The following is a 25,562-nucleotide window of genomic DNA, read 5'->3' on the forward strand; positions in this document are numbered from 1 at the left end:
AAAACATCTTATGCATTGGTGTAACTACCAACATTCAGTTTGTTAAAAGGTCATTTCCTCATCACTGCTCTTAGGAAATAATGGAAACCAGACATCATGACATGGGTTGCCGCAGCTGTAACTAACTTCTCTTCTTCAAATCAACAAGGGACATTAAGCGATCCCTGCATCATATGATTTACGTATATCTAAGCTTTTAACTGAATCAACAAACAATTAAATGTGCATGCTTGTCTTTTAGTCTGGACAAAATATGATGCTGTTTTGCAGTCTCAATTTATACAAAAGAGAGACATCATGGACTTCATCTCTGTCGCATTACTGATCCTACTGCTACACACTCCAGGTAAGGTTAATTCCCTAACAATTGAACATGAATAGAACAAGAAACGTCTGTATTTGGGTTTGTTGACCAGTGCGAATTGGCCTTAATATGAGCATGTATATGTTGTATAATTCATTGCTAGTAAGTGAAGTATGAGTTGCCCTTTCTGGGTTTATGATTTAAGTGTTTTCTTAAGTACACTGTAAAAAATGTTTTGTCAGATCAACTTAGAAATTGTACTTCATTTGGTAACATCTGCATTAACTGAGTTTGTTGAAGTTAATATCTCATTTTAGATGACTGAGAATAACTCAATTCAACCAACCCGAAATGCCAAGGTTTTACTAAGGCAAAACTGTCATTGGCTGTAACTTGGTTTGTCCTGCAATTTTAAATCAGATTGCAAGTTTGACATTACCTATTTTGTCTTACACATTGAAACTTTATTTCCACTTTGATGTAAATATGTATGTTATATTAGTTGAAATCTAAATTTAAGTCTGCTGTCACTTCATATTTTGTATTACCTGCAATCCCAATTTTGCATTGATGTGACCTCATGTGTTGTATAGAGGCAAATATCAGTGTGACTTTAATGTAATTTCATGTGTAGCATAACTTCAAAACATGTTTTCACTTTGATGTAAAGTAATTTATTTTATAAGGTCAAAATATAGTTTCATTTTGTTGTTACTTCATATGTAGCATAACTTGAAATTATCTTTTTACTTTGATGTAAGGTCATTTATTTTATTATGCAAATGTCCTGTTTCATTTTGATGCAAATTCATGTGTTGCTTAACTTCAAATCAAGTTTTTACTTTCATATAAGGTAATTTCTTTTATAAGGTCAAAATACAGTTTCATTTTGATGTAACTTCATGTGTAGCATAACTTCAAATCACGTTTTTACTTCCATGTAAGGTAATTTCTTTTATAAAATCAAAATATAGTTTCATTTTTATGTAACATCATATGTAGCATAACCTCAAATCAATATTTTACTTTGATGCAAGGTAATTTATTTAATAAAATTAAAATATGTTTTCACTCTTATGTAACGTTATGCATAGCATAAAAATAATTTTTACTTTAGTACAGAAATTATGTTACAAAGTGAAATCTCATTTACAGCTTCCAATACATTCTTTAAAAAGCACTTTAATCAGTTTTTATTTTAGCAGGGCAGTAAGGAGGCAGGACACAGACAGATGCTTAAATGCCCAAGTGGGGCATTTTATTAACAATAGTGAAGGGAATGGGGGGCAGTGAGGGGCTGATATGTCCTCCTGGGCTTTGTGGGTGCCTCGTGATTTTGGGCATCCTGGTGAATTCGGGGAATCGCTTGCTTCGTGCAGTACTGGATAGTTATGTCAGCTCAGCCTGGGTCTTATGTTGTGTTCCAGGCAACCTGTAACCCGTAAATCATGACTTCAAAACCACGACTCAGGACTCTGAACTGGGAGTACAACAATCTAATACGAGTTCACGGGTAGGAAGTCACGGATTTGAATGTCGTTCCAGTGCACTTTCACAGGTAGAAGGTTGTAAAAACACGGGTTACAGGCTGCCTGGAACGCATACTCCCAGTTCAGAGTCGTGAGTCGTGGTTTTGAAGTCGTAGTTCACGTGTTCAAAAACATGCCTGGAACGCAGCATTAAGTCGCTTCCTATGAAAAGGGGAACACACATTAGACAGGTTATTTTACTGATACGTTCATACGACACCAATGTACTAAAAAATTTTTCTTTGTATAGACAAAAAATCTGATCACACGGATCCGCGAAAACGACTATCATTGTACGATGTATGCCAGACCCGTCGTTAGTGCTTACAAGCTACAGTATTATGGACTGCACGCCTCATTACATCTGCATAAAAACACAGTCAACACGAACAAGCGCACCCACACCGTCACAGTTTTCACAGATTCATTTTTGTAGTCTACACCGAGCACATAGCAAGATAGCAACATATTTTTTAAAAACTTTTACATTAAAACCCGTTTTCACAAACTTGTTTTCCATAAAAATTAATATAACTGTTTCAGATTCCAGTTGAAACTTGTCTCGTGTAAACAGTCCCTGCTGCTTCTTGTGGTCTTTATATCGCTTTCTCCCTGATTACTTGAGTAGGGTCAGCTGTGCCCTGGCAGTTAGCGCAGGAGGCAGTCACACTCAATTATGGTTTGCTGCAGGTCGGAATGGGCGTGGCGAAAGGTAGGGGACATGTCATGCAATAAAGTTTATCATTGGTCAAAGGTGCTCGGTTTACATACAGTTAAATAGAACCCTGATATTCCCTGAATATCACACCACTTAATAGTTAAACTTCAATACAATCCAGGATTACCTTTATTTTACATTTACACTAAAGCAAAATATGATAAAACAAAATCCTGCTTTTTCATTTATTGTTAATGTATTTATATGTTTTAAAGGGCATCTAATCGGATTATCTTTATGTTTTTACTAAAATTAAATGTGATACAAAACATTTTATTGAAAAATATAAAAAGTTTGTAACAGGGAAAAAGATTCAATCAAAAGTACACAGGCAGTGCTCCAAGCTAACATTGAAGTGAAAATATATATAGCTATAGTGCATGGATAAAATGATTAAACTCTGCAGACAAATAATTATGACTGATGTCAAACAAATATTACATTCTATTAGACCAAAGACTGCCAATTAGATATATGCAAGACAACTAATATCCTAGGTTCACCACTGAAGAAACATCTAAGCCAACTGCAATTTTTGTGTGTATTTGCAGAGATCATGGGGTTCTCTGTGGCACCGAGCCAGATGATTGCCCAGAAATTGCACCTCAGATATCGTCAAAACAAATATACATGAAATTTGCAGCTGGCTCTGATGTTTCTTCAGTCAAGGATGTGTTCATTCTAACACATTGTTTTGGGTTATCCTATTTAACACATTGTGTTATTTTAACAAATTATGTGTAATTTCATGTGGATTTTGAGTTCAAATAAATTAAAGGGACAACACAAGATCCGTTAAAACAACACAAAGTTTGTTCCTCCAAAAATAACACAAAGATGTGTTGCCCTTAACAAGACAAAATTAGTTTTAAGAGTGTTCAGTGGTGAACCTATTATATTAATCTTCTTGCATATTTCCTTCCAATGGTCTGAATCTCTGTGATACACCTTGGAAAAACAAAGGTTCAGACCATGGTAACCTCAAAGGTGGATCCGGCTCTCCTAATAACTATATTTTGACACCATACGCATAACACTTGGTTTTATTTAAAATAATGTAAGACAAACACAATGAATCACAACTTCATGTAACTGATAACTTCTTGTTTTTAATAATCAATTTATCAATGCCATTTTTTTCCTATGCTGAGTCACAACAAATAAAAATTAATCAGCAACCTAGAGAAGAAAAGCTTGGATAATAAAGACTTCAGACAAACCAAAACAGTGTAGATGCTACATAATGTTAAACCATCGGTCCTTGATATCAAAAATATTTCAGCCAAATAATTATAATAAATTACTTGTCCTCCCACCCAAATGCTTACTCTGTTTGTAGCAACTTCACAAAGATTGTGCACCTTGCTGGACTTTTTCTGACCTTCAAGGTCCATAAATAACTTTTGTATCATCTCAAATGTGTATTTTAAATCTCGTGGGTAGCTGAGATTTAAACAATACATTAGGCCAAAAAGAAAAGAAAAGCAAGATGCAACTGATTTTAAATTATTCAACACCACATTTCCTTCTATGACGATTCCCACGTCATCTGGCATTTCAAAGGGTCTCTCACATGGTTTTCGTTTCACAAAGATGGCCATTGTCTGTTTAGAGAGGTCATCTGATTCCTGCTCATCTTGTATATCCTGCAAAAGAAATAAAAAAAAGGGTACACCACACATTATAATAATTTAAAATTGTACCTGCACAAACCAGTGCCACACACACACAAAAAAAAAATGGTTAAACACTTCAGCTACACAACAGGACTTCGACATTTTAAGCATTTCTAATGTTAAAGCACATATTAAAAATGATGTAACTGTAATTGAAAATGTTATACATTTAAAATGTCTCTAAAATGCTTAAAATATTCTACAAACAAATTATCATATTAGCACAGAACAGTGGCCATCATCAATATTAATATTAATTGTCCTTACCATGTAGTCTTTTATCAGGTTTTTGTCATCCTCACCAAGGTAGAGAATGATGGATCTAAGGATACACTCTCTCCTTATATTTATGTCACTAGTCTGAAAATTATTTAAAGACTTATCAGCAGTAAATACCAATAAATAAAGGGAGTGCAGCAAAAATGTAAACTAAAGCAGGCTGTGAATACAACAAAAACTGAACTGTGAAGTTTAGTGTACCTCATCAAATGCCAACACATATTGGCTAGTTTTGGAACGAATGGCTCCACCTCTGCCTTTGATAACTTTTACAAGATTTGTGGAAAGTCTGTCTAATTCTGCAAAGAATCGAATCTGAAGGGGGACTGTTGTGATGCGGAGAAATTCTGCATTGATCTAAAAGATAAAAAACAGAAGTGTGTTCTCATTAGACAACATAGCAATTACAGTAAGATCAAACATAAGCTTTACGTGCAAAAAAAAATACCTCATTCTCCTGGAACAGAGTAGGCCATCTATTCATAAAATCTGCTATTTTTGGCTGTTCTGTGACGATTTCATAACGCCTATAGGCAAAAGTCTTTGCCATAATTTCACGAATTACTTTATCATTGTTTTTTTTCTTCGCTTCATTCAAAAGAGTTTTCCGCAGTTTTTCAAGGCTCTCTCTTGTTTCACCAACTGGCAGACTAGGACAGTAGTTTGCCTCTGCTCGTCTTGGTCTTTTAATATTCTTAGATGGGTGAGCATCTTCATTACCTTTAGCTTTTAGTGAATTAATATTAATTTCGGCACAGCCATGTAATTTCAGCATGGTTCTGTAGTTGGCCATTTTAAATTTTAGCCTCTGCTTCCATCCATAGGATCCACAACAGGAACCGAGCTCCTTTAGGCAAGGATGTCTCTCCACTAACGCCTCTGCTACCTCACTAAAATCAGTGTCTAATGGATATGCTTTAAATTTGTAGATTTGTTCTGCCACTTTTTGTAGAATGTCACTTTTCATCTTCGACCCAACAGTCAATACCTTCTTATTAGCTTGATATTCAGCATTTCCCCTTTCCAATTGAAGCTCAGTCTCATATGAGAAGCACGGGATTGGGAAATTTGTTGGCCATGGATGGGTTCTGGACAAAACAGACTCAGGATGTGAAATGTTTGGGCTTTCTGTGCTGCATTCTGTATTGCATGAAATTTCAGATGTAACGTCATCCATCTCCATGGTCAATCCTGAGGTGGCTGAAGAGCCTAATTCTTGCACTGGAAACATTTCATCCTGTAGCTGAATTACCTTTATGGTGCCAAGATGTTGTATTTCAGAAATGTCAGTTACATTAACAAATTCACCAAAATCAGCATCCAAGTACTGCAGCCTTATGTTTCCTCTCAAATTAAAAGTCATCTTTACTTTCTCAAGCATATCATCCAGGGATGCAGGCAAGCCATTAGGAAGGAACATTTTGTGTGCATCATCTTTTCCAAAAAGTACTCGAAGCCCTATGTTCTTTGTGCAAGCCATTGTGACAATCTAAAGAGAGAAAAGACATAACATTAATAATAGTCACTAAATGAAGTGAAATACATCAGTCAAATTCCTTATATACAAGTGGTTACATACCTAACCATGTATGTCTCTTAACTGTTGTAAAATGCATCCCTGAAACACAGTAATCTGCAAGTGGGTACACATATCCCTTAATTCATGAGGCTCTACAAGCAACACTTCTGAATTCAAAGACTTTTCCAAGACAAATGATCTGTAGTGTTCAAAGTACCATGCCTTCAGCTTCCTGACAATAAAACATAATCCGTCTAGCACAACAACCATTTGGACAATTTCACAAAACTCTGGGAGTCCTGCTAGGGAGCCATGTGCCAAAATCATTCCAGTCTTGTAATTTAGGCCATTGTATGTAACATTTTTCGACAAACATGCATCTTCAATATGCACATATTTTTGCTTCAGTGCTTGGGCAATGTTTTCATTTAGAACATCAAGTGGTACAGTAGTATAGAAACATCTGTAACTTCAAAAGATTGTTTGGGGACAGAGCTCACATGCAAATAATATGCTATCTGAAATTGATGTTTCATTGACAATGACTGGAGCACATTCTTAAAGCAGCTTGTGTGTCTGACAACTCTCTTAAAGAAGCTATGTTTGGATTCAAAACGCATCGTCCAATCTGCCACCAGTGGACCAAACTGACGAATAAGTTGGGGATAGTGCTCCAAGTAATGGTGCTTTGGCCGAAGTGTTGAATCTGGAAATACCTCTTGAAATCTCACTCAGTGTTCTGATATCTTAAAATCAAGATATGCTATAGAATCTTCAGTGTGAACTGGAGTGACAACAAGGTCTACAATATCTTTCAAGTCTGTCAAGATCTGCCATGCTTGTTCCTCATAGGGAACCTTACTGCCAATCAACAGAGGCAAAAATCTTATCAAAGCCCAATTTTCATGAGCATTTCCACCCACAGGTTTTTTTATGCAAAGTTGAGAGGGATAAAATGAGGGAGATTTGTTTTGTCAGTCCACGTAAAAGGAAAGTTGTGTATTGACTGATTTAGATCATCCAAAGTGAAATACTTCTTGGAGATAAGTACAGACAGGCAAAGGGCAATTTCAACTGGCACAATTCCTTCAAATATGTCATGGACAATATCAGGTGGAAATCCAGGGGTTACATTGAAAAATGACAGTTTTTTTCTGACAATATGCAACTTTTCTTCACACCACAGTAACTAGGCAATGACTTTTGTCTGATTGTTTCAAGGTGCTCTGCATGAATTCCATAACTCTTAACATCTTTAGATTTGATTAAAACAGCCAAATAAATTGATGACAAAGAGGACTGACAATATGAGGGTAAGCTACCTAGAACCCAATAAACTCCACAAACTTTGTGTTTTTTCAAGACCAGTTGAATGACATTGAAGTAAACCTAGCTTCACTTTTATTAAAGCTAGAAAATATATCTTGTATCTTGCTCAGCTATTAATGATCTTCTCTGTGAGTTATGGTACTTAATTGGCTCACTGAGTTAGTCAGGTCTTTCAGCATCACAGCTACCAGATAGAGGAGAGTGTACTGCAGGAGTTTGTAAGTCAACACTTTGTAAGTCAAATCCGATTCATTGCAGACAATGGTCCACTGTCCACTTCATGGAGACGAAAGGCTTACTATCTGAGTCATTTTAATGTGGTTGAGCCAACTGAATGTGTGTTAGACCCAAAGAAAAACAAAACATTCCAGTATGTACCATTATTGAATTTTTACAGCAGGAGTTAAATTGTCAACCCATCTTGGATAAAGTGATAAACTTTACAGAAGGAACATCAGAACTACACACTGAAACACCAGTGTATAAATCATCTTGTGATAGACTACATTTTAAAGGGAATCCTTTACTTTCAGAAGCCTCAGTTATTGCTTTGATACTGTATGTGGATGATTTTGAAATGTGCAATCATCTTGGGACATCAAAGAAAAAACACAAAGTTTGTGGAGTTAATTGGGTTCTAGGAAGCTTACCCTCATATTGTCAGTCATCTTTGTCATCAATTTATTTGGCTGCTTTAATCAAATCTGAAGATGTTAAGAGTTATGGGTACGAGAGGGTGCTGGAGCCACTGATAAATGATCTTGTAAACTTGGAGCAACATGGTGTTTTCATTAGTAAGTTGGGTTTTAAAAGGGTACAGTTCAATTTGTGGTTGCTGATAATCTTGCTGCACGTGGTATTGGAGGATTTGTTGAGAACTTTTCTGCAACTCATGTGTGCAGGTTTTGTACTGCTGAAAATCAGACATACAGTCACAAGAAGTTAGAAGTTGTACGTTGTGTTCCAGAACAAAGGAAATTCATGCAGAGCACCTTGAAACAATCAGACAAAAGTCATTGCCTAGTTACTGTGGTGTGAAGAAAAGTTGCATATTGTCAGAAAAACTGTAACCTCTGGATTTCCACCTGATATTGTCCATGACATATTTGAAAATTAGAATTTTGGACCGCCTCTTGATAAATGGCTTATTAAAGCATTCCAAGTTTTAAAGCGGCAGGGGCAGTTCACATTTGTGCATGCATACAAATGACTTCTTCCATAGTGGTTATGGTCCAGTCTGTAGTGTTTTAGGAGAACAGATCTTCTTTGAAAAGATGCATCACAAGCTTTGCATGTCCACATTAATGTCCTAAAAGACAATAATATAAAACTATTTTATGTACAACACTAAATGCTTTGGAAACAACATTGCCTAAACGTTCAATAATCATACCCAATTTAACCTTAACTTTGCAATGTGCAACCACACCGCTAGATGCTGCTAAAATTTACACATTGCTTCGGGTAACTAAACAACGGTATAAGCAGCAATATGTCTGACAACGAGAATAGTGTGTTCACTTCCATGTGTGAACTGGAGTCAGACACTGATGAAGCAAGTTACTAGTTACTTTTGCGGGGGGGGGGGGGAATTAGAGGGCACTGTATATACGATATATATATATATATGTGTATGTGTGTGTGTGTGTGTGTGTGTGTGTGTGTGTGTGTGTGTGTGTGTGTGTGTGTGTGTGTGTGTGTGTGTGTGTGTGTGTGTGTGTGTGTGTGTGTGTGTGTGTGTGTGTGTGCGTGTGCGTGTGCGTGTGCGTGTGCGTGTGCGTGTGTGTGTGTGTGCGTGTGTTTGTGTGTTTGTACACACACAGTATATACAGTGCCCTCAATAAGTTTCAGGACAGTAAAGACAATTTTTTCTGTTTGCTGTGGAGACCAGAAATTGGTAAGATGAACCAGTAATTCAGAAGTATAGAATGTCACATTTTATTAACCTTTGATTATGTTTCAATCAACACATACATGCTTTACCAACAAAGAACAACAACCATAAATGGTAACTTGTGTTGTACCCAAATGCAAGACTCAAGGATCAAACTGATAATACACATTCTCTGCTTTTTATGTGTGAACAATGAATGTATCAGGACACAGATCATCACTTAACACTTCTGAACCAATGGTCTCAATATGCCCACATTAGTTAGAAGTATTAAAATACAAACGTGTTGTGTCATTGAGCTGGAATATTGTGGATGTTAAAACATTCAAAATAAATGTGACATTCTGTACTTTTGTCTCATGTTCACCTTTTAATGTTTAGACATTGCTTAACTCCACAGCAAACATAGCAATTTTGCCTGACCTGTATTGTGCCAATGCATATAAAGGACACTTAAACAGCATGTATAAAATTGCAACATACACAAACAGTAGAGATTAAAAAAATATTTTATACCGAAAAGACAAGCATATCTATAAAATTAACTGTAGTCTCAATGTTGATGTAGCGAAGCTTAAATATCAGACAAGTAGAGTTTTGCATATTAAAGTTAACTCAGAGAATCTTCTAAAATGGTCTGAGGACATCGAAAGCTTACACTTAACTTAAAAATACTTAAAACTGATTTTAGACAAAACTCACATTGTCTTTTGCTGTGAATCTCATGTCATGTGTGTGCTGCGAGAAGCACTTACATCATACAGTACAGTATACAGCGAATCAAACATCAATCATGGATGGATTTTCTTCATTCTGTGTTTCAGTCACGTGTATACAATATTTCTGGAGGTTGTGCGAGTTTAACTGTGTAAGACGACGAATAGTTTGTGCGTATATGACGATTCAGTTTTGGCAGTGATCTAAACAATTCATTCAAACTGAATCGCTAAACAATTCATTCAAACTGAATCGCGAACCAATTCAAATCGTTTGGCCCATTTGCTTAGTAAAGAAACCGACTCAAACGAGTTATTAATTTGCGAATGAACCAGAAACACGAGACAGCAATTTTAAAATAAAATACACATTTCGTAATTAATTAAAATACAGTAATGAAGGAATGTAAAAAGTTTCCTAAGTAAGCGTAAAAGTACCCTTTTTTAAATGTACTCTTAAGAGTGCATATTTTCCAAAATCATACTCAAGTAAATGCACGTTAACGAAATAATGTACCACCTCTGTAAGTGTGCCATTGCAAAAACCAGTTCAAGCTCAATGAACCCTATTAATAGTCATACACACCTCTCACTTGTGCATAAAATACTTGGTGAATAAGACCCATTTAATTTGACCATTTACATGTTTTTTGTCTTTGACACCTAAAATAATTTCTTAAACTGAAATGTTGGTGTCATGATGACAACAAAACAGATTTGTGTGTTGCATTTTGCCAACAACAGTAAAGTTTCAATCACCTCTAACAACTAACAATCTTAATAAATGTATTTTATACTAAAATTAAAAGGAAAATCACAACTTACTTTTAAGTAGGGATGGCTCCCGCGAAACTGACGTTTCGACACTGTGTCGAGATCCCGAAGCGTAAATGTTTCGAAACACTGCTCCAAAATGTGATTCGAAACACCCATGTCACGTGATGAAGTGATTCGAAACACCAAGCGGTGCATTTCACAAGTATTTCGAAAGGTGGCGTACCTGTCGAATCCGCGTCGAATCTTAAACTGACAGGGTAGGAAACAAAACTGACAATACCTCATAGATGCGTTTTTGGCAAGATCAAATACTATAAATTACTGAAAAGAAGCTTTTTTCCTCATAGGTATGTAACACTTAGGCTACTTACAAAAAATGCATGCCAGCAACAAGTGTCCCTTGTGTGAGAATGTTTTCAAAGGCTGGAGAAATTATATGTAAAAAAGAAGCTGGTTGAGTTTATCAACACAGAACAATTTATATATTTAAATAAAGATCTTTATATGTAAACAATGTGGCATATTATGGCTTGATATATTTTATGAATATCTTATTATTTATTTGGTATATCTCTATTCTATTTTTTTTTTCATTAAATAGACCCGAATAGCTTATAGTTATCAACAATTGTGAGCCTAAAAGCTCATGTAGTTGTCAAACAGATGTTAAAACAACAACAAAAAACATTTTTTTATGATGACGTAGCGCATGTATTTCTCGGGCTCGATCCTAAGATCTACGCATGAGAGTCGAGAGCACTATCCACTCTCCCATTCTATCACTTGTGTGTTAATCAAACAACATGTGGGATACAATTTGTTAGCGCTCGTCTACAATCTTGTCAAGGCTGCTTCATGTAAAGACATGCAAACGACCGCTAGGTGTCACTGTGGAGGCGGTTTCGGATTGATGTTTCGAAGCCTCGAAACATACGGCACAATTGATTCAACTGTTTCAGTGTTTCACGAAGCCTCGCTCTGCCCACCACTACTTTTAAGCTGGCTAAATGAGTTGCACCAAACGAGAAACACCACTTCCAGCTGCTTCTCATTTCTAATGTCCTCAGGTGTTCTTTTTATTTTCTGTCTTGAAGAGTAGTTGTCTTGTAGATGACACAACTCTATACTGCCCTCTATGTCTGGGGCTGTGTTAAATGTGTCCATCCCAAGCTTTAGAAATTGAAATTGTATGTTGGTTCAATGTACCCTATTAAGTTTAAACAGCATTCCCTTGTTCTATGTTACATAAACTTGATTTAAGTAGATTTCAGCTACAAAATTACTTTTATAGGTAGAATCAGGTAAAAATAGCTCACTAAGTCAACAACTGCACATGTTCACTTTTTACAGTGTATCTAATGAGACTGATCTGTCTTATATCTCATATGTAAACATTTCAGTTTCAGGCTCTTTCAAATTTCTTTCCTGGCATGAGACTTGTCATGAATACAGTATTTGTGCTTTAAAGCAGACCAAAGTGACACTGAGGTGCTCTTACTTAAAAACTAACATCAAAGCTGGGTTCTGGTTTAGCAAGAAACAGAGAACAAACTGGAGAAACGAAGATGAACCTGAAGATTTGACTTTAGATTCAGATTACTCAGGACGAGTGGATCAAGAGATCACTAAGTACAACTCAGAGCTCACGATATCAGATGTGATAGAGAGAGACAGTGGAGAATATCAGCTCATGTTCATTATGAATGATGGAGTTAAACATCTCAGCTCAGTCACAGTCAATCTAACAGTCACAGGTACATTTACATTCTCATCAGTATCGTTCAGATATTTTTTATTTTTAAGAGTTTCTCAATGTTTAACTTTATTCAGTTCTGCAGGTGAAGATACATCAGGAATCTACAAAGAAAAATGAGAAATTACAACTTACTTGTGATACCTCCTGCACTTTAACCTCGAAACCTAAGGGTTTTAGCTGGAAAAAAGATGGACAACATTTAAGTGAATCTACAAGCATTTTTGTGTCATCTGGCGAATATGCTGCATATTCCTGTTCTCTTAGTACAGACTTTAAAATCTCCTCTGCCCCTGTGTGTGAGTTTAACATTTACTTACATATGAACAAACATTTCATTGCATTACTGGTTTATAAATATGTGTGCACATGTGGCTCTTTCAGGTCTTTCTAACAGCTGTTGGGATGTGACTTACACCTCTACAAGAGTTTGTGCTTTAGTGGGATCAACAGTAGATATTCACTCTTCATACTCACATCCCACTGGATATACAGTAGAGGAAACATACTGGCATTTACCATTCAAAAAAAAAGAAATAATTCAGGATCTGCGTGAGGTTCATCAGTTTGCTGGTCGTGTGGAGTATATGGACAACACACTGAGAATCAAAGACGTCAACATGAATGACTCAGGACAATATCTATTCAGGATCAACACTAACACATCAAAAAATAAATTTTCTGGTTTACCTGGAGTCATTCTTACTGTTACAGGTAACTGCGTGTTCTTTATCAGTACCAAGGGTCTTTGTTTTTTGTGTTTTTTCATGCTGACCTTTCTTATCAGATACACGGGTGACGAGCAACCTAGCCACTATGATAGATGGAGAAAAAGTGATATTAAGCTGTTTAACCAGATGCACTCTGGATAACAAACATACTTACATCTGGTATAAGAATGGACAACAGGTAACAGATGGATTGAGATTATTAAACAAGCTGTACCTGGACTCAATCAACAGTGAGGAGCTACAAGAGTATTCATGTACTGTAAGAGGTAACACAACATCTCATCATACATCTGACTTTGGTGTTAAAACTTCAGCTGATCTATCATCCTCTAATATTTTGTTTCTCTTTGAAGTGCAAATAGATAGTTCAGCAGTAGGTCAATACACAGTCACTTTTTTGGTGTTTTTACCTCAGTTTCTCATCATAGCAGCTGTGTGGATGTGGTGAGTAAATATATACAATATAATGTGATTGTAAGAGTGACTTTTTCTGAAATGAAGACTGTGAATGTTGGTCCAACAGGTTTTTTCTTATTAAGAAAAGATTCTGCTCATCTGAAGAAACAAACTGACATAAAATCAAAGAGGTAGGAAATTCTTTCTGACTGTGAAGGTTTCAGTATTACACCCAGTATTGTGTTATTAAAGGAAACACCACAGTTTTTCAATATTTTATTATTTTCTTACCTCAACTTAGATTAATTAATACATACCTATCTTTATTTAATGAGTGTACTTCATCTTTATACAGCCCATTATGGATTTGTTAGCATTTAGCCTAGCCCCATTCATTCCTTAGGATCCAAACAGGGATGAATTAAGAAGCCACCAAACACTTCTATGTTTTCTCTATTTAAAGACTGTTACACGAGTAAGTATGGTGGCACAAATTAAACGTGGTGATTTTTTTTTAAGCGGATAAAAAATGAGAACTATATTATATGGCGGAAGAGCACTTAGTTTGCAGCACTTCGACCTCGGCACGCAGTAACATCATCACTCCTGACTTTTCTCTCTCTCTCGCTCAAACTTACGCCAATATTACTGCACCCAAGGTCGAAGTGATGCAAACTAAGTGCTCTTCCGCCATACAATATAGTTCTCATTTTTATCGGCTTAACTCATTTCCCGCCAGCCTTCTTTTTGAAAAGTTGCCCGCCAGCATTTGGGATTTTTTTTAAGCCAATAAAAAATGATAACTATATTGTACTGCACACTCCGACCTCAGTGTGCAGTAACATCATAACTTCTGACTCCTCCCCCTTACCCGCCAGCATTTTTTTGTGATTTCACAAAATGCCTTCCAGGAAAATTTTATTCTAAAAATATTTAAACATAGACTCTGCTTTCAAACAAACAATTAACAAACAAAAAGAGAAAAAACTTTATATCCTATCTTTATTTTTTTTCTTTGTTTCTAAACTCTTAAATATGGGTTGGCTTCAAAAATACAGAATATTTAGCAAAAAGCGAAATAATTGCAATTTTGTGAAGGAATTTTGTTCAGATTCAGAACAATTATCAAAACATACACGGAGTGTAAAATTGTTAAATAATATTTTTGCTTCAGTTTTTATGCATTGGGTAAGAGCCCCATCCAGTGGATAATCTCTGTATTACAGATTACCATAAAAACTCATCAGGAACACTTTTTTGTTTCATGCAAATATTTTCTCTTAATTGACGAGATAACTCGTCAATGGCGGAGAAAGAGTTAAAAATCATCACATTTTATTTTGTGCCACCATACTTAACTACTCATGTAACAGTCTTTAAATAGGGAAAACATGAAAGTGTTTGGTAGCATCTAAATTCATCCCTGTTAGGATCCTAAGGAATGAATGGGGCTAGGCTAAATGCTAACACATTCACGACTTGCTGTACAAAAATGAAGTGCATGCATTGAAAAAAGAAAGCGATGTATTAATTCGTCTAAGTTGAGATAAGAACATAATAAAATATTGAAAAACTGTGCTGTCTTCCTTTAAATGTTCCCATCTTCTCTGTTTGTCTGGTTCTCCTAGAATCAAGTGTGCATCATCTGTATGAAGGACAGCTGCTCTCAGTATCACAACAGCTTCACTTCACAATGTAAACAACAGGAATCATGACATCATATATTTCTATAACGAATTGCTATTGGACCCTACTAAACAGTGATTGGGGTGGCACAGTGGCTCAGGTGGTAGCACTGTTGCCTCACAGAAAGAAGGTCCCCGGTCCAATCTTCGGCTAGGTCAGGTGGCCTATCGGTGTGGAGTTTGCATGTTCTCCTTGTGTCAGCGTGGGTTTACTCCAGGAAATCTGGTTTTCTTCCCACAGGCCAAAAACATGCAAGTTGGGTGATTTAGAGATACCAAATTGCCCTTCACCCAACATGGTGATGGATTTACTTGTGTATGGATTAACTGGTTCTCACCATTAATTCAGTCAGACAAACATCGTTTTTTATCCAATCATGACTGTTGACACTGCAAATATGCAAATGAAAGCATTAACCTGGGGTTTAGGAATGCAGAGTGTAACATTTCATTTCAAGTGTGAAAGGGTGATTCTGACATCAATTGCAAACAAGCATACACCTGCTGAAATATCATTATAATAAGTCATTGTTTTGTTTGATGAATTATTATCATATGTATCTGTTCACCTAAATATGAAAGAAACAAAGGCAATTAAAGCTAATAGCTGGCTTTCCTGCCTTTGTTCTGTTGGGCGAGCTGGTGACGTTTTGTTCATGAGTGATTCTTAGGGTAAAGGATGAAGTTGTCTCAGTGAGGCTATCATGTTTATATGCTCAAATCTGGGATTTGTTTACAGCTGCCCTTTCTTGCCTGATTGTAACCTTTTCATGTTTATATTGTCATCTGAAGGCATTGTTTCCATCTGAAGGGACTGCTCCTTCAAATGGCTTTAAATATATGCATGTATACAGTAAGTCGAACTTGGTGACTTCAGCTTCCGGCTGTATGCTCTGATTTGAAGTTCGTTTTCTGCAATAAAGACTACTGCTCGAGAAAACCACGTCTCCTGGTCTTTGCTAAAAAGGTTTCCAACACATCCAACAGCAAGAAGTTCATATAGAAAATGGAGTTGTATGTTATTCATTTTAAAGTGTCTAAGGACCAAGGAGATGTTGTTTTGGCTTCACGTCACTGACAGAAAGAGAAAAGGGAAGGAAATAAAACCACACATACAATTCTTAGTAAAAACTTCAAATTGATGTAATTACCAGATTTTTAAGCCAATTTTGGGGGAATTTTAACTAGTCGGTAGGGACTTTAAGCTCCTTTTTTATTAAACCCACAAAAGTTGCATTGCAAAGTCTTAAAGGAAGTTTTCCCTCCGCACAATGTACAGTAATACTTTTTACAGGTTTTAAGTTCAATACATTAATTTCAAATTAATTCAACAATTTTCCTAAATATCACTTCAGTATCATCACTAACACATCAGATGAATGTTTTGGTTTACCTGGAGTCACTCTTACTGTTACAGGTAAGCCCATAATAAACTCTCTGTAATACAACACTCACTACCCAGTCTCACGTTGATGCATATAAATAGCACGAAGTGTAAAAATCGTGCAATACATCCACCAAATTCCACTTTGGGGTGCATATGATATGCCAGTCCTTTCCATTCACTTAAACGGTGCATCTTTTTTTGTCGTTTTATTTATTGGTTTCTCAAATTTTTTCTGTTTTTTTAAACCATTTCGCTTGGGTTTTAGGGTTAGATTTTAGATTTGCTTAATGAGGTTATTTAATATACAGGTTTCTCCATGTTTTTGTCCATATTTAAGCCATGGTCGTTTGGAGTTGGGGTTAGAGTTGGGGTTTGGGTTAGGATGTCATTTTTATATAACAAAAAGTTGTTCTAACCCTAAACCCAAGCGAAATGGTAAAAAAAGCCAAAAAAAATGAGAAACCAATAAATAAAACGACAAAAAAGATGCACCGTTTAAGTGAATGGAAAGGACTGGCATATCATATGCACACCAAAGTGGAATTTGGCGTATGTATTGCACGGTTTTTACACTTCGTGCTATTTATACGCAACTCCGTGAGACAGGGCTGGCACTCATTATACTGAAGCATTATAGTTTGAGTAGAAGTCTGATATCAGCACGACTGTGATTAGAGATTTAGGCCATGCATTACCGATTGAGCTGAATCAAACATTTCAGGATTAACTTTGAAAAGTAAAGTGGGTATGAAATCCTTCACTTTTCTAGTGGGTATATTTTTAAATTAAGTAGCAATATAAATGTACCATATAATAATTTGTAAGGTAACAACTGTTAAGAAGCTATAATGCCAAGTACAAAATTTGTGTGTTTCCCCTTTAAGAGCGGTCAGTCTGCCTCTGTGTCCCGCCCACTTCTGTGATTGACACACTACATGCTGCTGCTACTACTGCAGCAGTTTCACTAGATACAGCTTCTCAAATAGTCATTCTAAGCAAATTGTGTATTTATTTATGTCAAACAATCTCACAGCCACAACGTTAACCACTAAAGGAAACATATAAATGAATCACAGGTGAACACAGACATATTATTCTCAGCTAGTCTGTACAAACACTGCAATAGCTTAAAGGTGAATCAAATACTCAATTTTAACTTGATAATTTGTTATAAAAGAGGTCATCATAGTTAAAGCAACACTATGTAGTTTTTTTTTACCTTTAAATAATGTCTCTAAAATTATTTCAGTGATAGAACAACTTTTAACTGGACAAATTGTACTGTTGCTGCAACCTGAGCAGCCTCCTAGCTGCTACAAGCACACTCTGAAAGTGGTGGCAGTGGAGGGTAGGAAACACAGCTCCGCCCCTCCCCCTGCCTGCAGAAGACTGTCTGATACCAGGCATTGTTGCACTTTTCAACCACATGGGGGAGCTGTAAGTCATTTTTACATGAAAACTACATAGTGTTGCTTTAAATGAACATCCTGTAAGTTTCAGAACTGAAAACGTCCATGCTACTGAAATATAACAGTTTGCACTAAGCCAGTATTACAGCCGAGTGTGGAATTCGGAGAAATATGACATCAAAGTAGAATTGAAGCACCTCCCAAATCCAAAATAAAATAACCACTTTTGTAGCCCCGCCCACAGCTTCGTGTGACACACGTGTTTCTCAACAATCAGTAAACGTGTCTTTAAAGATTGCCAAATGTAACCAAATTGACTTTTAAATACATTTTTTTCGGAGAGACTTTTATTTTGACGCGGTGATCTGTTATGATAGAGTAACCATGGAAACGGAGTCTTGGGTTGTGGAAGAACTGCGTGGGAACAACACAGACGCTGGATAACGGAGGCTCACAACATAACATTAGGAATGCGTGGTTAAAGTTTGTTTTTGAAGAAGTTCCAGCTCGCGTGGGGAGTGTTTGATTACTTTGTGTACTGCGGATTCATTTGTAAAGAAGCAAGTCGATGCTGGATTTTCAGAGAGACTGTGATTAAAAGCATCACTAAAAATGGATCTAACAAAAATGACACAGCAGTATACACAGTGAGTAAAATATTTTACTTTATTTAAGTTACTGTGTTTCACTATTGCTTTGTTAGAAGAGATCGCTTGATATGTCCTGTTGTAACATCCGTGTCTAAACACGTATGTTTGACTGTTTTCATTTACTAAAAACATTAATAAAGGTACAACAACTAACAATACGACTGTAATATAGCGATAGAAATATACAAAGTTAGTGATAAGGAAGGACTTACCAGCCGCAATTTAGATTCTGATGCCCGCTTACTGTGTTGTATACGGTAATTTTAGGCAAGTTGCGTTTGAAAGGTCCAACAGTCAAAAAACATTTTTTTTTATCATATAACTGTGGTGTGTAACGTTACGTGTATCTAAGAGCAACCTCACAAGCACAATATAAATATACAAAGTTATTGATAAGGATTTATCAGCCGCAGTTTAGATTCTGATGTGTTGTTTACGGTAATTTAGTCACGTCGAGTTTAAAGTTTTGTTTATACTTTACTATACGTATTGTCATTTATGTGTATCATATTTAGCACCTGGAATCTTTTGTGGCTCAAACATATTTGTGTTCGGCTGCTATTTTTACACATTAATGTTTTTAAAACATTTCCCCACATGTAATGACGGTGAATGAAGCTGTCCAATCATAGCAGTGGGTGTTTACGTCCAGGTCTTCAATGCGGCCCGCCCCTTCAAGCGAAGCTTTTCTCCAGAGAGCCACTAATCCATGTTACAAAATAGACTATTACTTATTGCTTTTGATGTTTTTGAATGTAAAATACATGCGAACATCATAAGTAGACATCAGACAACAGTATAAAACAATAAAATCGACAAATTCACCGCCCCTTTAATGTAAAACACTCCAGCACGTGTGCTTGATGGTTTTATAGGCGATAAACCAAACTCCTGGACTTGCTGACCAAAGTCAAGAAAGCTTTACAACTGATGAGTATTCTAACTTTGGCATCTCATCGTGTTTAAAATGTTAGGTTTCTTCAGCCCATCTAAAGGTAATGAAGCTGTTAGGAGACTCACTTCTGAGTCTGCATCAATAACAGAAACACCAGCAACACAAGCACTGCTAGCTCAACCAATGACCGTCTACAATACTGGCCAACATTTACCCGTTACACATTATATTTGTGTTGTCATGGTGATGCACAATGGGTACAATGATACACAAATAATAACAGAGAGTGTGAAGAGTGAGCAGGAAATGAAAACCCGAATTGGATCTCTAGTGGACTGATAACAGAATGATTTCAGTGAATTGGGAATCAAATCCACTCATACATGCTGAGTTTTTTTGTGCCCTAAAGGGGAGCCTGTGAGAGAAGACGAGCAGTGGCTCAAGACCCGAAAACACCCCAACCTGTGCACGTCCCTTGCATTTAACAAAGTTAATGTAAGAGATTTATAAATAATATTTTCTCTGTAATTTAAAGAAAACATCAATTCAAAACTAACTAACTTCATAAGCTGGCTATAACCTCTATTAAGATAAACATGAAGATAAATGAAGTCAAAATCTGTTGTTAAACAGCTTTATAATGTTTAGTTTGACAAGCTGAAGTCAACAATTATCATTTCCTGAAAGTTTAACTCACTCACATTTACTAAAGAACAAGAAATAGACACACTATTGTAGGAAGGGTGCTGGCAGGAACTGAGATTTTTCTTCACAATGACAGGAACTGAGATCAGCAGATCATTTAACAAGAGCTAAAACTGACAGCTAAAAACCACTGATGCGTGGACAGAGAACTGCACAACAACGTGTTTGTATGCATGTTTTTATTGTTTTATTATATGCGACTCGAAAATTAAATATTTTAATTGTAATTATTGTTAGTTAATAACAGTTGTGTGTTACTGATTTTACTGTAAAGCGGCAGATCTGATTATAAGATGAATGAATTTAGTGTCACAGTCAAACTAACATTGTGTTTTTATCAGCAATAAGAAAAGTTCTTGTTTAATGTTTTGTAGCTGGTATATGTGAGTTTCTACAAAGAGAAATCATGAACTTCAGACTCTCATCACTGATCCTGCTGTTACACATTCAAGGTATGAAAGGTATGTTTTATTGTCTTACTGAAATACTTCAATACATTATATATTTGTAAAAATAAATGTCAGATTTTAAACTAGTTTAGTCTCATTTAATTTACATTGCTGTACTCCAAAGACTGGAATGGATACTGTTTGGATCAGTCTCTAAAATGTTTTAAGTGAGTTTGTGTATTTAAAACCGAACTTAGATTTGTGTTTGAGAACAAAATTGATGAATCTGAGTTCATATCCTTACAGGACTGTCTGAATCTCTCATCTCACTCTGTAATTTTAATGAAGTTAAATACAGTAAACTACAAATATTAATAATGTTACGGGTACGGTTTCTTCTTCAGGGTTCCTAACATTGGATAACTTTAATGTAACCTGTGATAAACTGAATATTTGTGCTGTAAGGGGAGGACTGGTGATGGTGAGGTGCGTTTACTCAAACATCAACATCAAAACTGGGTTCTGGTTCAGTCAGAAACAGAGAACAAACTGGAGAAACAAAGATGAACCTGAAGATTTGACTTTAGATTCAGATTACTCAGGACGAGTGAAGCAGTGGATCAATGAAGATTACTCAGAGCTCATAATATATGACCCGAGAGAGAGAGACAGTGGAGAATATCAGCTCATGATCATTATGAAGGATGGAGTTAAACATCTCAGCTCAGTCACAGTCAATCTAACAGTCTCAGGTACATTTACATTCTCATCAGTCCAGTTAAACTCTTTTCATTTCTCATCTAATGTAAGGTTTTCATTATTTAGTTTTACAGGTGAAGATGAATCCTGAATCTACAGGACAGCGAGTAAAACTGAGCTGTGATTCCTCCTGCACTTTAACATCTGCATTTTTTTTACCACTGGTCCAAGAATGGAGAAGATTTAACATATAACCAAAGCATATTTGTGTCATCCAGTGGAAACACTGACAGTTATTCCTGCATTGAGTCTGTTTCAGTTCCCTCTTCATCTGTGTGTGAGTCTGACATTTACACAATATTTAGATTAATTATATATTAAATTAGCAGTTTTCTTGTTGATTCATATACAGTATGAGTGTGTTTGTAATTGATTGTGAATGTTACAGCAGTATTTTGTGACTCTTTCAGGTCTTTCTAACAGTAGCTGTTGGGGTGTGACTTACATCTCATCAGAAGTTTGTGCTTTAGTGGGATCAACAGTAGATATTCACTCTTCATACTCACATCCCACTGGATATACAGTAGAGAAAACATCCTGGCGTTACGGTTATCCTTGGGGACTCTACGGAGATCTACGTGAGGATCCTCGGTTTTCTGGTCGTGTGGAGTATCTGGGAAACACACTGAGAATCAAAGACGTCAACACGAGAGACAATGGAATATATCGATTCAGGTTCATCACTAACACATCAAAAGAAGTTTCTAGTTATACTGGAGTCTTTCTTATTGTTACAGGTAACTGCTCATAATAAACTCTCTATAGTGCAGCACTCATTATACTGAAGCATTATAGCTCGAGTAGGAGTCTGATATCAACACAACTGTGATTAGAGGTTTAGGCCATACTTTATCAATTGAGCTAAATCAAAAATATGAGGCCCAACTTGGAAAATTAGTTTATGTGAACTCTGTTATATGAAATCTCAGGTACACAGGTGAGAAGCAGCCCAAACCCTGTGATAGATGGAGAAAAAGTGATATTAAGCTGTTCAACTAAATGCACACTGGATAACAAACATACTTACATCTGGTATAAGAATGGACAACAGGTAACAGATGGATTGAGATTATTAAACAAGCTGTACCTGGACTCAATCAACAGTGAGGAGCAACACGAGTATTCCTGTACTGTAAGAGGTAACACAACATCTCATCATATATCTGACTTTACTGTTACACTGTAAAAAGTAAACAGTTGCATCAACTTAAAAAATAACTTTTAATTAACTTGGTTTAGTTACCAACTGAAGTAACTCTTTAAAGCTACAGTCAGCAACTCTGGAGGATTGAGATGATTTCGAATGTTTTCAGTTTTTATGCCCCTCCCACACTACCACCGAGCAACCTCATATCGAGCTCGTCCTCATAAGTGCGTGTTCAAGCATACTTAGATTACTTACATAACACTCAGAAATACAATAAATGGTTGATAAAGCACAATTACCTCTCATGAAGAAATATGGTAAGTTCTGCATCCAGCTAGAACCCTTTAAAAGCTCATAGATCCCTCCACCTTTCAAATGTTGGTCCGATATTGATCCTAGTTTTATTACAGACACAGTCGCTTTATATCTTTGTTTCCTTCTTTTTCTTGGTTGTTTTCTTTTCATTGGTTGTTCTCCTAGCTCTGGTTGTTAGCCAAGAAATCGGAAGTTTGTTAGTGAATGTTCTCTCCCCCATCAAGCTGCGATCAATCCAACACACCTGTGAACTTCAGGCAGATTCATGTGATATTAGGCTTGTTCGACTTCATGCAGCGCCATAAGAACCGACAGCCGGATGACGTCAAAGTACAGCGAGAGCGAGACGAAATTAGACTTTGTATTATTTCTCTAATCGTTTAGCGGTACTTTCGCGTCATCTGACTGTCGGTTCTTGTGGTACTTCATGAAGTCAAACAAGCCTAATGTAACACACGCAAGGGGGGAGGGGGGATCTGTGGCGTGTGCAGGAACTGTGATTGACAGGCAGATTTTACACAGCTCTGCGCTGATTGGACCAGATGATTCATTAATATTGATACAAAATTACAGAAATGTTCAAGTACAAGCACACATCTTGGTTAGTTATTGTCTAATAAGTCCAATAAGTCACTGGCGCAGCTTCTGCAGGTTTCAAAGTCAGGTGCCGGTGTGCCGCGTTGTTTTGTGTACCATCATTACTGGGGAAACCCCTAAAAAAAGAAGATGAGGTGGAATTATTATTTTCTAACGCAAATTGTACTTTACATGTACTAACAAAATCAAAAGTGAAAGTGTTTTAGCGCTGCCAGTGGCACTGAACAGCATAGCGAATCACTCAGAACTTTTGTGTTATTTTGAAAATATGCACACAGCTGTCATGATGGTTATTTGCTGAGTAGCGCTGTGATAACGGCTGCAGTGAGACTGAAATCTGAGAATCACAGAAAAGTCAAATTCTGAATCTTCTGCCTTTTCTGAATATAACTGAGTTTGTGTCTTTTTTTCAGATCCAATGGACAAAACAAATGCTTAAATACATAAAACTGTAGGATACTGATTAAAACAAGGCTTGGCTTTCTGAAGGTTTGCTACTGTAAATGTTTTAATAAAGCTTTTTGGTACCTGCCTTTCTGAGATATTTTTCCACATATTATATTTGTATTAAGACATTCATAATCGTCAGATAAATGTTATCTTTTGAATATATTTCTCTGTTTTCTGTTTTGACTGCAGTATGTGGTAACACTTTCTATGAAGTCTGTGTTTATAATGCATTATTGCAGGTATATTCCCTTATAATAAACATTATTATACTGTATGTTGTATTGTCTAATAAATAATCATTACAACAGTTACAATACATTATTTGTGGTTGTACCATTTATGAGTATGATGATTTGTAACACATGACAAACTCCACATTGTTATCTTGTATTATAAGTACACGTTGTCATGTATTTTAAATTTCATATATTTGCATTGTATAATTGTCACTTGACCTAAAGCAGTAAATAAACCATAAGTCTTTTCATAAACATCATCCACAATGCTTTACATACAAATAACTGAAACAAACAGAAAGCTACAGATTGGGCTTTAATGTTCTTTAAAAGGAAAACGTGTCAGAAATGTCCAACATATGTTTATTACCAGCCTTACTCCTCTATAGTGGGTAAATATTTATACCCAATCATTAAAATGGCACTCATAATACTGGCAAAGGCTTTAGTGGAGCTTTTGTAGAGCATCGATGAGCAGTGTACTGGTAATGTCTTGTAAACTCAACTATATCTTTAGTCATACCTGGCCAGAAAAAAATGCTTACTAATTCTGTGACACATTTTGAGTCGTCCCAGATGACCTGCCCAAAGTTTAGATTGTCTCATTGTTAAACCTGTCCTCCATACACTAAAAGAAAGAACCATTTGCTGATTTCGATACAGAAGATTATTATGACAAAAAGTATCTAAAATAAAAGCCTATAAAAGAGACGTCTCTCAGCCTCATCTGCTTCTTTTGTAACTCTAGCATATATTTGAGAGATTTCTGAGTTCCCTGAAACTTGTTTAATCTTCTTTCTATCTTGGACTTAATAGGTTTCACAGAAGGGTTTGGAAAATCACAATGATAAAATTAAAGCACGGTCAAAGGGTTCTCTTCGTTCACTTCATGACTCATTTTGGTTTCAGCACATGTTAACACCACATCCAGCAAAACGTCAATCATAAAACTCCAGAACTCTGTCCTCCGTCTAGCTGCCTCAAAGGCATCTGCAAAACGAGCCGCTTCCTCAGCAGGAGATGAATCGTGCTCTTCACTTCAAGTTCGAAACTATCCAACTTTATAAGGTGGCTTTAACCTTTACTAAGGTAAATATTGAAGTTAAATGTGCATGGATTACAATAGTTGTTGTGATGCACTAGATGACCAGAGCAGGTTTGCAAAGCCGAAGCTTTTTGGAGAGAGTTATACTTACCAGTTGTTTGTTATATGGAGGCCCCGTGGGAGAACGAAACAAGGGCGGAATAACGACAGCACTTCCGGGTATCAATGAGTAGCTGGAGAGGGAAAGAGAGCGGGAGAAGATTAGTATCAAG

The 25,562-nt window shown here is 36.3% G+C and overlaps 2 protein-coding genes and 1 long non-coding RNA gene across 7 annotated transcripts; 2 read left to right on the plus strand and 1 right to left on the minus strand.

The window, feature by feature from the left end:
• Positions 1 to 154: 154 nt before the first annotated feature.
• LOC135741091 (uncharacterized) lies at positions 155 to 24,325 on the plus strand. 5 transcript variants are annotated; one of them, XR_010529330.2, is made up of 7 exons: positions 20,417 to 20,519; positions 20,727 to 20,813; positions 21,207 to 21,493; positions 21,567 to 21,777; positions 21,911 to 22,237; positions 22,430 to 22,639; positions 23,973 to 24,325. XR_010529330.2 is itself a non-coding variant. In XM_065259751.2 (6 exons), exons 1-6 carry the CDS (start codon positions 298 to 300, stop codon positions 23,996 to 23,998), a joined length of 1,191 nt encoding a protein of 396 aa, XP_065115823.1. In that variant the 5' UTR covers positions 155 to 297; the 3' UTR covers positions 23,999 to 24,325. The 5 variants fall into 5 exon arrangements, 1 of the variants encoding a protein (XP_065115823.1); XR_012335938.1 differs by having other exon boundaries at positions 20,727 to 20,804; XM_065259751.2 differs by lacking the exons at positions 20,417 to 20,519; positions 20,727 to 20,813; positions 21,207 to 21,493; ... (1 more) ...; positions 21,911 to 22,237; positions 22,430 to 22,639 and adding exons at positions 155 to 346; positions 12,142 to 12,495; positions 12,572 to 12,793; positions 12,879 to 13,208; positions 13,282 to 13,491.
• LOC135741063 (uncharacterized) lies at positions 2,173 to 8,022 on the minus strand. Its single transcript, XM_073813622.1, has 6 exons — positions 8,005 to 8,022; positions 4,955 to 5,995; positions 4,708 to 4,863; positions 4,495 to 4,587; positions 4,013 to 4,197; positions 2,173 to 2,197 (listed from the first exon to the last, which is right to left on the minus strand). Exons 1-6 carry the CDS (start codon positions 8,020 to 8,022, stop codon positions 2,173 to 2,175), a joined length of 1,518 nt encoding a protein of 505 aa, XP_073669723.1.
• Positions 13,577 to 16,223, plus strand: LOC135741116 (uncharacterized). Its single transcript, XR_010529343.1, has 3 exons — positions 13,577 to 13,669; positions 13,749 to 13,812; positions 15,250 to 16,223. It is a non-coding gene; the product is annotated as an uncharacterized lncRNA (long non-coding RNA).
• Positions 24,326 to 25,562: the final 1,237 nt, after the last annotated feature.

Source organism: Paramisgurnus dabryanus, chromosome 24, assembly GCF_030506205.2.
Source record: "Paramisgurnus dabryanus chromosome 24, PD_genome_1.1, whole genome shotgun sequence".
Classification (NCBI taxonomy): domain Eukaryota; kingdom Metazoa; phylum Chordata; class Actinopteri; order Cypriniformes; family Cobitidae; genus Paramisgurnus; species Paramisgurnus dabryanus.